Here is a 14,419-nt window from a genome sequence, read left to right as displayed (position 1 = left end):
TCATCTATGTAATGTCCTAGGTTCTCACAACAGTAGCATTTTCACTTTCTCTTTGTTTTTCCTATGCCTTGGGGAGCCTTGTTAGATTGTTGTCCTATATCAGCCTTTGGCTGATTTTTGCATCCTGCTTTGCTTTCTTATATTTAGAGAGCATGGCTACATCCCCCAATCGCATAGCAACATTTCTTGGAGTTTGTTCCTGTTGGGATAAAGGCCCGTTTGACCTTCCGTGCAAAGTACACGCACATTATTTAGTTGTACATGTGAATGCACCCTTACGTGCCGTAAGTATAAATACATTTTATTATTTGTGTACCAACACATTGTTGGTATACTCATATCACATCGTACTTTCACTCTACTCTATCTCTAACTCACTCTCACCAACCGTCACACTCTCACACTCACTCCGCTTGAACTTCTGCTGCATCCAGCCGAGCTCCAACGACTAGTATCAAGCTTAAGGTTTTGTGCACGCAATCCCAACGCTTCCCAGTCCACAGACGTCAGCAGGCAATCCCAACGCTTCCTAATCCATAGACGTTAGCAAGCAATCCCAACACTTCCTCATCCACAAACGTCAACAGGCACTTGACGGGCGCCAAGCGGCATGCAATCCACAGAAATCAGCAGACAGCTGACCAGCACCAAACGATAGGGTCGGAAGCAGGCAGGATACAACCGACTAGCGGGACACTGACGCGATCCACAACTAACGGGATCAAATGGCCGGCAGCAGCGGGCATGCAGTAGGCGCAACGACCAACGGGCGCAATGTGCAACAAGGACCGCGTAGCGACCAAGCGGACCAGGTACACGTGATGACGGGACTCTAGGCGTCGGTAGGCGTAACAACCTTCACACAACAGGGCCGGATCAATGGACCCTCCCTCCTCGTCTTTTTTTTTTAAGGAATCAAAAATTCCTTTAAGTTCAAAGTTACTCCTACTTCTTAACAGGGGTTCACACGTGAAATCATAGTTGTCAATTATGTGCAAAATCGAGCCCAAAATTTGGGGCTTTTCCCAGATTTGACCTTGTCTATACCTGGCAGTGATATTCAGGTCAAACATTGCAAACATTGCGTATGGTGATCTCAATTAAATTGGGGATTTTGTCAAATTTGTCAAAATTTTGCTCTTTTGAGTAAAATTTCTTGACATTGGATCCTAGAAAATTGGGGCTTTTCATGTATTGATAAAAAAAATTTCAGTTGGGTCAGATTGGCTGACATTTATGCAATTTTGGACCTGAAATTTTAGGGGTTTCTGCAGAATTTGGTAAATTTCTGCATTTTTGCCCGTGTGGTGGCTTGTTCATGTACAAACAGCAAAGATTTATTTCAGGTTGAGGAAGAACAACAGTGTCTTTGCTGGTTCAGCTTGTGCTTTTGCACTCTATGCAGCATTTACTCTTGTGTTTGTGATAGAATGGCTGCCACTTCTTTCAGTTCAGACATCAAGAGTTTGATGGAAATCAAACGGTTTGATGGTCATGGCTTTGACCTTTGGAAAGACCGTATGCAGGCCATTTTGTTCCTAAAGGATTGTGATGAGGATGCTTTGTAGGAAGATAAATCCGCACTAATGTCTGATGCAAATTGAGCCAGCCAGAGTAAATAAAAAGGCTGTGGCTTACATAAAGATGGGTACCATTGATGACATCTTGACAGACATTAAGGGTTTAGATACAGGTTATGCAATATGGGAGAAGCTGAAAACTACTTATGAGATCACCACACCTGTTAATCAGGTACATTTAGTCCACAAGTTGGTGAATATGCGACTAGATGAGTCAAAGCTTGCAGCTGAGCACTTGAGAGTGCATTTACAAGGATTTTAAATCAGCTCAAAGATGCAAATTTGGACTTTGATGATAAGTTGAGGGCGATCTTTTTTATCATGACACTACCTGACTCTTGGGAGACCTTGGTGGTTACACTCAGCAATAACCCCAATCTCTCATATGATGGGGTGAGGGGTTTTATCTTGAATGAAGAAATTAGATATGTGTGTAGTGGGGAAGGCAGTAACTCAGCCTATAATGTAAGAGGCAAGGTTGAAAAGAAAAATGCAAATGCACGACAAAGAAACAGGAGCAAGAGCGAAGGAAAGAAAAAGAGTGACATTACTTGTTATCACTGTGGTCAGAAGGACCACAAGAAACCTAACTGCAAGTATTACAAGAAGGAACAAGAGAGAAAGAAGAATGCAGGAGATAAGAAAAAGCAGGAGGATAAGACAGATGCATCTGAGACAATCAAAGGCAAGGAAAAGGCCAATGTGGCCTCTAGTGTGGTCATAGAGGAGCTTTCAGATACAGAGGCTCATGTATTACGTGCAGTTGATTATGATGCCCTTGTATGTCACATGCAAGATATACAGATTACCAAGGCTGATGTGATTGATGCACTTTTGTCAATTGATGATAGTGTCACTCAGACTTGGATTGTAGACTCTGGTGCCTCTTTCCATGTAACTCCTTGCTTGGAGTATTTTGCTATGTTCAATGCAGGGAGTTATGGAAAGGGGTCTCTTGGAAATAGCCATGCTTGCAGTATTGATGGGATTGGCACTGTACACTTACCTTTAGACAATGGGCAAGAAGTTTTGTTGAAATATGTCAAATATGTGCCTAGCATTAAAAAGAGTCTACTATCTATTGGTTAGCTTGACTTGCATGGTTACATTACACTATTTGGTAGTGGTTTGTGGAAAGTGAAAAAGGGTTCCATGCTGATTGCAAAAGGAACCAAGAAGGGCACTTTGTATTGTTTGCACTGTAAAGCCTTGAATGGAAAGTTTCTTACAGTTCCTGAAATTTACAGCCACTTGGAGTTGTAGCATAAGAGATTAGGCCATATGAGCCAAAAATGACTCAATGTCCTTATCTCTTTGAAGAGGGTTGATGGAAAAGGCTCTAAGCTTGACTTTTGTGATGAGTGTTAATTTGGAAGGTAAATAAAAAATTCATTTTACTCTGGTGTCTCTCGTAAGTCCAATGTCTTGGACTTAGTGCATTCTCATGTATGTAGTATGCCCGTGAAATCGCTGGGTGGTGCTGCATATGTTGTCTCCTTTATTGATGATTGTTCCAAGAAGATTTGGGTATACCTGTTGAAAAATAAAAGTGAAGTGTTTACTGTTTTTAAAACTTTTCATGCATTTGTGACCACTCAAATAGGTAGAAAGCTAAAATGCTTGAGAACTGATAATGGGGGTGAGTTCACATCAACTGAATTCAAGTCCTTTTGTGACTTGCATGGAATTAAGAGGGAGCTTACAGCCCCTTACAGCCCTTTTTCAAATGGAGTGGCTGAAAGATATAATAGGACTTTATGTGAAAGACTGCGGTGCATGTTGTCCACTACTAATCTTTTTCGAGAGAGGCACTCAAAACTCCAGTTCACATTTGCAACCGCTCTCCAAACACGTCCTTAAATAATGGCATCCCTGAGGAGGTTTGGTCTGGCAAATTGGCCTCATATGACCATTTACGCATATTTGGCTGTGATGCTTTTGTGCATGTTAGAGATGAGTTGGAGAACAAACTTGACCCAAAATCCACCAAAGGCATTTTCATGGGCTATGGTGATGAGGGTGAATTTGGCTACAGAGTGTGGTTACCTCAGTCCAAGAAAATTATTCACAGCCATAATGTTGTGTTTAATGAGGCAAAATTACTGAAAGGTACTTTAGCCTCTAATGAAGATATGAAAAATGTCAAATTTCAGAATTTGTAGCCACCTATTACTTCAGAAAATGAGCCTCATGGTGCTGTACCACAGGCTGAAACTGTTGATCAGCCTGTTATTTTTGAGCCAGATGATGATGGACAACAAATAGGAACACAAGGAGGTCATGGACAGCAAGATAGGCTTGCTGATTATGAAAATGCAAGTACTGGTAATGAAAATGAAGGTGTTGTACAGCATGAACAGCATGCTGAAAATGGCTTACAGCAGTCAATAAATGCTGAAAATAATATACCTCTAGATGTAGACCCAATTCCTGAAAACATTGATCATTGGACACGCAGGTCTACACGCATAAGAAGGCAACCACATAGGTTTGACCCCTCCTTGCATTATGTGATGCTTACAGATGAGGGTGAGCCTCTTACATACAAAGAGGCCAAGTCATATGAGTTCAGTAGTAAGTGGGAGCTAGCTATGTACGAAGAGATTAAATCTCTTCATGCAAATGATACTTGGAATCTTGTGTCATTGTCCAAGGGAAGGAAGCCACTTCTAAAAAAATGGGTGTACAAAGTAAAGACAGTTGATAGGAAACCCAAGTACAAGGCAAGACTTGTTGCCAAAGGGTATGCACAAAAGGAAGGGATTGACTTCCAAGAGGTCTTCTCATCTATTGTGAAGATGACCACTCTACGTGTGTTTTTTGCTCTCACTGTTGTACTGGACTTAAGAGTTGTATCAAATGGATGTAAAAACAACTTTCTTGCATGGTGACATTGATTAGGAAATCTACATGAAACAGCCGAGCTTTGTAGTTCCTGGAAAGAGTAGACGGTATGTAAACTAAAACGCAGCCTATATGGGCTGAAGCAAGCACCACGGCATTGGTGCAAAAAGTTTGACACTTTTATGCTATCTCATGAGTTTACACGCAATCATGCAAATCATTGCTTGTACATGAAAAAGAATACAGATGGCAGCCCCATCATACTTGTTTTGTATGTGGATGATATGTTGCTAGTTGGGAAAAGAAAGAATAGCTTGGATGCTCTCAAAAATCAGCTGAAATCAGCATTCGTAGAGATAGAATGCAGAACATTGAGAAGGTACTTGAGAGATTTAACATGGCTGAAGCTAAGCCTTTTGGAATACCCTTACCTCCTTATCTTAAGCTTAGTAAAGCTAACAACTCAAAAGATGACGTGGAAGTAAATGCTACGAAGAGAGTCCCTTATGCATCAGCTTATGGTTCTCTTATGTATGCTATGGTTGCTACTCGTCCAAACATTGCTCATGCAGTGGGAGTTGTTAGCAGGTTTATGTCAAATCTTGGCAAAACACATTGGGAGGCTGTCAAGTGTGTTCTTCAATACCTAAAGGATACACAAAGAAAGTGTATTTTCTATGGGCAAGGTGCACTTAGTTTGCAAGGTTATTGCGATGCATACATGGCACGTGACTTGGACACTCGTAGGTCCACCAACAAGTATGTCTTTACAGTTGTTGGTGGGGCTGTTTCTTGGTGTTCCAGGTTGCAAAACATCGTTGCACTGGGTACCACTGAAGCTGAATACATATCAGCTACTACTGAAGCTTCTAAGGAAGCTATATGGTTGATCAGACTTGCAGAGGATGTTGGCATGTCTATGGGTACTACAATTTTGGGATGTGATAGCCAGAGTGCTATGTCTCTGGCTAAGAATGCCATGTATCATTCACGCACAAAGCATATAGATGTGCGATATAATTTCATCAAACAGATTCTGGAAGATGGTCAAATCACATTGACTAAGATCAAAACACAAGACAACCCTGCAGATGTTCTCACTAAAAGTCTAAGCAAACCTCAGCAGGAGCATTGCATACGACTAGTGGGAGTTGGTTAGAGGTTCACTTCAGACCTTTCAGTGGGAGGTTGTTGGGATAAGGCCCGTTTAACCATTCATGTAAAGTACACGCACATTATTTAGTTGTACATATGAATGCAACTTTACATGCCCTAAGTATAAATACATTTTATTCTTTGTGTACCAACACATTGTTGATACACTCATATCGCATCATACTTTCACTCTGCTCTATCTCTGACTCACTCTCACTAGCTGTCACACTCTCATGCTCACTCCGCTTGAACTTCTACTGCATCCAACTGAGCTCCAACAGTTCCTCTTGTAATAAGAGGCCTTCCAATTCCACAAAAGTAAGGGGTTGTTGTTCCCCCCTCCCCCCTCAAAGATAAATTCAATGAGGTATGAAAGCCAAGACAAGATTCAGGGAGTGAATTCGATGAGGTATGAAAGCCAAGACAAGACTCAAGGAGTGAATTCAAAGTCACATTCACCAATCCTGCATCCAAAATAACCTCATCAATGTTCAGCCGCTGCTCCCGTAAGTCCTGCAAGTGTATAAGGTGATTGGTCATGTTGTTACCCTCATCCAAATGTGCATTAGCCAATTCTCTCCATAAGTAAGAGATTATGTCTTCATTACCGGCTGCAAACATGCATTTCAAGACATCCCAAGCTGCTTTAAAGGTCTTGTATGACCATATATGAGGTATCATAGCTCTCTTAACTGGCAATGCAACCAACACAGCAAAGCCTATTCATCCTTTGAGCCCTGTTTCCTTTGATCCGCTGTAGGAGAAGCAGGGGCAGCAACAAGAGCAAGAACAAGAGCACCTGGCTGTCCTCTAGCACCATACTGAGGTGTCTGAGGTGCAAGCTCACCTTGTCTCTGCAAATCACTTGTGAGATCCTTCGCAACTAGTAGATTGCGCACCAAAAAACTTCATAGAGGATAGTTGGTGCAATCTAGCTTGTCCTCTAAAGTGAGGACTCCCAGAATGTTTCTCTAATCCTGGGTATTGTGATTTGACATTGCTACAAATTAATACACAAATTGAGCAACCAAACACTTACAAGCTTAAGTGTGAAATGTACTCAACCAAGTACCAAAGCCCCAATATGGGATACTAAAGCAAATACAAACTGTCAATCTCCTTGAAAAGCTTGCCCAATCCACATAAAACACCACCCAATCTGCAATTTACAGCACTTTAGTATTGTACAATTGCATATGCCTCAAGATACATACCAAACATTAAATGCAGTAACTTAATGATGAAAACCCCAAACTTTCACTACAATTTTTCAAATTTGTACAAATTTCTCTGCCCAATGTTACATAAACAACAAGATAATCATGTTGTAGCACATGTCCACTGCTTTGGGATGAATGCCACACAAAAGCCCCGAATGTCGATGAAGAAATTCTGAGAAATTGCAGATATTTATACTTACAACTTAAATCCAATGAACTACCACCGCAAGATGCAGGTCAACAACAATCAACAGTCTCGATTTGCCTTGGGATGAATTGAGATTTTTACTTACTGCCTGAAAATCCGATGAACTGTCACTGCAAGATGCGTATCGACAACAATCAGCAGTCTCACTTCGCCTTGGGATTGGGATGCGTGCCAAACTCAAAGATGGCAAAAACACAAAATTTCTAGCAGAAAATTCAAAGAAATTGAGAAATTTCTTCGAATCCGTTGTCAACTTGAACTCTGGGAGCAAAGATCAACAAAATCCCCACCCAACTGACAAGGCAGCAGCTGCTTCAGGACTAGTGATGATAGACTAGCATGAGAGGTGTAAGTGGTGGTGGCGCTACCAGGCACTGCTAGGGACTTTGATTACAATTTCTTTATTCAACTAACAATTTCTTGAACGTGTGTGTGTGTGTTTTAAGGGGTGCATTGGTGGAAAGGATAAAGTACCCTAGTGGATACAAAATCACAAAGACATTAGCACACATATCATTTAGTTATGTACAATTATCACATCCTCTCAACATCTAGACATTGCATTCCAAAGAACCTTTACAATAGTGAATTTAAGCAACGCACAAATGCATGCATGAACACATACACCCATAGAAAAGTATCTCAAGTCTTGCAAAAAGGTTAAATGCTTATACCTTTCTCTTTAAAAACTTGATCATAAACCACCACAAGTTTCTTCATAATAAAGCACCCAATACACCATGACTTCCAGTAAGCGTACCTATACTAGCACAATGTTCACCTACATGACATGATAATCTACAACTATGTGCATAACACTTGAAAAGGCTACACAATCAAGTTGAGTCTCCAAAAATAAGCATCCTTTTCTACATACCTGGCCATAAATGGTAGCTTTGAATGGAATAACACAAGCATTTGGCTTCAGCAAACAATTGTGTGCATGTTGGAGAGTAGGAATGAGGCCCTCCCCAAGAAGTGTTGAATCCAAAATTTCTGTGACCTGTATGCAAATACAATCTCTCTTTTTTTATAAGAGGAAATACAATCTCTCTCTCTCTCTCTCTCTCTCTCTCTCTCTCTCTCTCTCCTACCTAGAACAAGGCCCTCTATATCCCCATGAGATTGTATGAGCCAGAGGTCTCTTTATCAGTTAAGAGTTCTCCTTCTAACTTATACCCTTTAGCTTTCTTCTATTGTTCATTTAAACTTACATTTACTGTTCTTTTAATACAGTTATATCACCATACAACTAATTGTAACTCATGGTCTCATAGGTCATGTCGGCCTCTTGGAGACATTAATATATGATTTCATTCCCAGAGGCAGAGGAGTTGATGTTCAGCTCCCCCTTATTTCTCCTTCTCATTGAACCAAGTGCAGTGCTTGCTGGAACCAACCTTCCTTCTATGGATGGGTAGTAATTCCCTAATTACAACTTAGTTACAGCAACAATATTTATTACAAAACTGAGAAATGCAAATTAACTCACAATCTTGGACAATGGGCATCCTATTGGCCCAGAAATTGGCACCCCTTTCGGTATTTCTTTAATTTAATTGAAGAAGACGTTGATGTACAATGGGATTTCTCCAATCCGTGTCGGTATTCCAACTCCCCTTGCTGTCCAAAATGACCAGCAAGTCTTCAATCTAATTTTGCCCCTTGATTTGGGCAGTCAATTGGCCTTCATCCACTTTGATGGGGATGAAAAATGCACCAAATTTTCTGGTTCCTCCACTTGAATTTGATTGAAAACACCCTGTTAAATCCAAGTCTTGGAGCTTCTAATTTTTGGCACGTTTCTTGAGGCTACTACTAAACCCCAATTTGTAGATTAGGATTTACAATATAAAAATCTGAAATTTCTCAACCTCTAGTAATCTCAATGTTGTAATCTTTGGAACAAGGTTGTAGAAATGCTAGAATATGAGAGAGAATGCGAAGGAGAAAGAAAATTCACATTTTCTTTGCGAAGAACTAAAAAAAATGAAAGATTTATTGTTGTTGCCTTGTCTAAACAACCCATAGATGCTGTCATCTACTGTTGGGAACCCTCTCCCTGTTGCCACCTGCAATAAATGCTGCCACCAGCAACTTAAATGCTGTCGCTTGCAGTTTGGGAGTCCCCAAGAGCTGTCGCTTGCAACCAACCTGCTCTTTCTTACTGAAAAATCGAGGAGAAACAGTCCCAATCAGCTCCAACTACTCCCCCCAATTCACAACAACAGAATAGTCACGACTTTCCCTCTTCTTTAGCCTCCCACCAGCCTTCATGGACAAGTTTGCCAAATGACTGCCTCTCCAAATCGTTTTTCCAACATTATCCATAATTAAATATTAATTTTCAATCTTTAAATATAGAAAATTAATCTAATATTTATTTCCGTGTTGCCCAAAAAAATAATCTGACTAGCCAATAATTGAATTTCCTAGGCAACTTTCATTCCCGAGGGTCTCTGCGCCATCTTTCACCATCAAATTGACGTTAGGTACCTTTAAGCATCACTTCTCTAGTGTCACCAACTGACACTTATGGCCAAATGAATGACCTAGGTCAACAACTAGCACCAAATGCCACCAAGTACTTGTGCAGCCTAACTTATAGCAACTTTTGCCTTTGACATACCATGATTTCCTCACGTCTTGGGCTCATAAATTTACTCTAGCCGCAGTTACACTTCACGTGTGCAACATTTACTTAACCATGTGATTAAAAATTAATCCACATGTTAAGCGAGGTTTCAAAAATACATATTCTCATGACAGCCCTCCCCCTTAAAATCCTTGCAATCATCCTTGATTACACTGCCAAATGCATAAAACCAAAATAGTAGACTAGAATTTGCACAAGGCATCATAGAATTATAGCCAAGAGTTCTTTGTCATAGACCTGCAAATTCCTCTCTACAACATGGAGAACATGACTCTCATAAGCAACCACATGGCCCTCTTGAAGTAAAATAGCCCCAATGTTGTTTCCACATATATCACACTACACAACAAATGACTTCTTAAGATCAAGCAACACAAGCAAAGGATCCAAAGTCATCTTTTCTTTTAATACATCAAATGCTGAAATTTCAACTGTTGTCCATCTCAATGGCATATTCTTCTTCTGTAAAACATGCAATGGAGAAGTAATTTCAGCAAAGTTCCATACATACTTCCTGTTGTAGAAACAAAGACCCAAAAAGCTACAGATCTCATGAACATTTCGAAGATGTGGCCATGAACGAATTGCCACAACCTTAGAGGGATCCATACAAATGCCATCAGTCGATACAATGTGGCCCAAAAAGTAAATCTCATGCAAAAAGAATTCATTTTTCTTGTCATTAATCAAGAATTGATACATGCATATATCATTGAATAGTATTACCAAATGCTTGCGATGCTCAGTCTCATTCTTCAAAACAGCAATCATGTCATCAGAGAAAGTGCCCACAAATTCCCTATGATACCCAAAGATGTGATCCATCATTCTATTGAACATGGCAGGAGCATTCATAAGCCCAAATGGCATGACAAGAAACTCATACAAACCAAAAGATGTTCAAAACTAAATCTAATGGTAACCACTTTTCAAATCTATATGGCTAAAGATAGCTACCCCCTACAATCTATTGAAGATACAATCGATTCTAGAAATTAAAAATCTGTTCTTTATCGTGATTTTGTTTAAAGCACGATAATCAATGCACACTATGCCATGACCCATCCTTCTTCTACACTAAAAGCATTGGAGAACAAATCAAAGAGCAATTGGGCTAATTCAGCCCTTGACCTGACTCATAATCTCCTCCTATTGGGCTACACTAATCCTATAAGGTGGCTTATTAGGTGGGCTATTGCTAGGGATCAAATCTATGCCATGATCCTCAAGCTTTTCAGTTGGCAAGTGTCCTGGAGGTGACTGAGAAAAGCAATCAGCACACGTTTGCAAAAATGACATGCAATCTTTATCCAAACTAGTCACATTCCCAACATTTCCATTATCACCCTTATCCTAAGTGAAAACCAAGTAAGTTGAAAGATGATTTTTCATTACTTTGAAAATAGCAAAAGTAAATATAACAGAGACAATTTTCCTTTTAATTTTACATCCAAAGTGTGAACTTTGCCTCTATGGAAGAGGGTCACAATCTTATCATGAGCATCAATCATTGCATGCATACAATGGCACCAAGGCATACCAAGCAAAACATCACATCCTTTCAATGGAGCAATAAAGAACTCTTCACTATCCACATAACTTTGAATGTGCAAACAAAGCTTTCCAATGATAGGAGTGACCGGCTCTGCGTGTCTCTTGCATGCCATACCAATCTCATCCATAGGCCCCATCTCATCCTCTCTGATAACTAAACGGGCTGCCATATCAAGAGAAATGAAATTTAATCGTGCCCCTAGATCAAGAAAAATCAATGCATGTTGATATCTAAATTTGCCCCATGTCCTGGAAAGTTCAATGCTATCATCATTGGGTTGATCTGCCACTACATCAGACACTAAACCAACAATGGTTTTGCCTCTCTTTCCCTTATTATCATCCTTTCCAACTTGTTGTTTATTAGGACAACTGCGTGCCATGTGCCCTTCCTATTCACAAAAAAAGCATTCATTTGGAGCCATCAGCTCCTTACGTCATGCATCATTTTTCCCACTCTTTCTCTACATTTTGTTCCTCTTTCCAGCCCTATTTTCAGATCTGCCTTGATTTTCAGCTGTAACTTGAGATTTACCTTTTTTCTCAGCCTTGGCCTCAGTGAAATGTGGCTTGGCATCACTATCTTGAAATCTTGAATCCTTTCCATTTAACAATGTGTCGGTTGTGGTAGCAGTTTCTATAAGTTGAGACATGCTGAAAACAGTGGATTTAATGCAAAAATCACAAACCCGTTTGGCAAACCACAAATATACTTCTCCACCTGCTCATGGAGGGGTACTGTGCGATAAGAAGTAACTGGCAACAATGCATCCCAAAACTTCTTATTATACTAATCCAAGTTCTTGCATTCTTTGGAATTCAATTGATTCCAAGTTGTCATAATGTCTACTTCAAAGGTACTTGTCAACCAATTTGAAGCAAACATTTGCTTGAGCAAGGCCCAAGTGGTAGGTTACTTCCCTTGAATAAGAAGTGTAGACCACCACTATAATGCATTTCCCTTCAAAAATGTGACTGCCTTTCATATCTTAGATGCCTCTATGAAGTTGCCTCCAAAGTAGGCAACATCAAACTGCTGAATAAAAATAAGTGCTTTCAGCCTATCTTATGCACCACTCAAAGGCTCAAACTTCACACTTTTGCCACCTTCATCATAGTCCTTCAACAGACCTATCTAAATCAAGTTATCAGATACATATCCATATGGCCCACTTTGTGCCCCAAGCATTAGCCATACATGGGATTAGGCATTCCACTTGCATTACCAAGATACATTGGGTGTTGTCAGCCATGCATTCACTGCTGCATACCATAGGGATTTGAACCATACATTCCCGTATGTAGTGCCTATCCAACCATAGCATGAAAAATAATAGCACCACCAAAGTATCCTTGTTGTCCCATGCTTGCATGTGCATAATTACCTTGCTGCCCATTTTCCCATGGATTGACACTACCAAGTTGGCCATGCATTTGCACTTACTACCCCATGTGTACCAATTGTTTCTGCTCATCATGCATTTTCGACTTCCAAAGAAAGCTTAGGCATTTCCTTTGGTTCTTGTGGCTGTCTGTGTAGACCGTGTCTTCTTCTGTTTGCCTTTGCTATCATTCCTTGGGGCATTCACAAATCGAGAAAACTAGGGATCCTTTGCCAATTCAGCAAAAAGATTTATTGTTGTACACATTCAATCCTTGAAGCTATCATCGAATTCTTCAGCCCCTTGTTGGTCATCAACCTCTTTATGAATTAGAGTGCCAAAATTTGAGTCATTTTCCACATTTTCAGCTTGCTGTCCATACTGAGAACCATGGCCAACATCCGTCATTGCATTTCCCCCTTCACCACGTGACTAACCAAGGAGTGATGCATCCTCTCCACTTGATCCCATATCACCATGTGAAGACATGCTTGCTATAATTCACTACTGAGAGCAATTTCAGCACTAATGCAATAGTCCCAAGCTGCAATCAAGTGCCCCGAACCCACCAATTCAAAGGATTTGATGGTATCCCGACAATGGACCCATGAAACTAGCCTTCCTTCCATGGATGGGTGGTAATTCCCTAATTACAACTTAGTTACAACATCAACATTTATTACAAAACTGAGAAATACAAATTAACTCATAATCTTGGACAATGGACACCCCGTTGGCCCCAAAATTGCCGTCCCTTTCAATATTTCTTTAACTTTATTGAAGAAAAAGTTGATGTACAACGGGATTTTCCCAATCTCTTTTGGTATTCCAACTCCCCTTGCTATCCAAAACGACTAGCAAGTCTTCAATCTGATTTGCCCCTTAACTCGGGCAATCAATTGGCCTTCACCCACTTTGATGGAGATTGAAAATGCCCCAAATTCATTAATTTGCTAGTCCCTCCACTTGAATTTGTCTGAAAACAGCTTCCACCCCATTCAATCCAAGTCTTGGAGCTTCCAATTTTCGGCACGCTTCTCGAGGCTGCTGCTAAACCCTAATTTCTATTGTAGATTAGGGTTTACGGTAGAGAAATCTAATCTCAGTCTTTGGTGATCTCAATGTTGTAATCTTCGGAGCAAGGCTGTAGAAAGGCTAGACTGCTCTTTCCTATTGGAAAATGAAGGAAAAACAATCCCAATCAGCTCCCCACCATTCACAGCAACAAAATGGTCACATTTTTTCCTCTCTTCAACCTCCCACTAGCCTTCATGGGCAAGTTTGCCAAACGGCAACCTTCCCAAATGGTTTTTCCAGCATTATCCATAATTAAATATTGATTGTCAGTCTGTAAATACTAAAAATTAATCTAATATTTATTTCAGTGTTGCCCAAAAAAATAATCTAACTGGCCAATAATTAAATTGGCTAGGCAACTTCCATTCTAGAGTGTCTTTGGGCCATCTTTGACCATTGGATTGGTATTAGGTATCATTAAACACCACTTCTCTAGTGTCACCACACTAACACTTATGGCCAAATGAATGACCTAAGCCAACAACTCGTACCAAATACCACCAAGTACTTATGCAACATAACTCATAGCAACTTTTTCCTTTGATATCGTGTTATTTCCTCGGGTTCAAAGCTCATAAATTTACTCTAACTGCAATTCCACCTCGCATATACAACATTTACTTAACCATGTGATTAAAAATCAATCCACATGTTAACTGAGATTTCAAAATACATGTCCTTATGCCACTTGCTCATCTCAAACTTCAGTGATTTGCGAAATGCGTTCATATTGAGTTCAATAT

At 40.2% G+C, this 14,419-nt stretch overlaps 1 protein-coding gene across 6 annotated transcripts in view; it reads right to left on the bottom strand.

The window, feature by feature from the left end:
* Positions 1–14,419, bottom strand: part of PRMT7 (protein arginine methyltransferase 7) — a 163,506-nt gene that overhangs the window by 93,933 nt on the left and 55,154 nt on the right. For 5 of the 6 annotated variants that reach the window (XR_015690948.1, XR_015690949.1, XR_015690952.1 and 2 more), the window contains one exon: positions 7,885–8,010. The exons of the other annotated variant lie outside the window; for it this stretch is intronic. Coding sequence is in view for 1 of the 5 variants with exons in the window: in XM_087678532.1 (XP_087534658.1) it covers positions 7,885–8,010 (126 nt within the window). In the remaining 4 variants the exon portion in view is untranslated. The remainder of the gene's footprint in view (positions 1–7,884; positions 8,011–14,419) is intronic. 6 annotated transcript variants of the gene reach the window in all.

The sequence above is a fragment of the Lygodium microphyllum genome, chromosome 5, assembly GCF_053477565.2.
Source record: "Lygodium microphyllum isolate KBCC chromosome 5, Lygodium_microphyllum_v1.1.10, whole genome shotgun sequence".
Taxonomy (NCBI): domain Eukaryota; kingdom Viridiplantae; phylum Streptophyta; class Polypodiopsida; order Schizaeales; family Lygodiaceae; genus Lygodium; species Lygodium microphyllum.
Note: the sequence above shows the minus strand (reverse complement) of the source record. Positions and strands in the feature narration are given on the sequence as shown.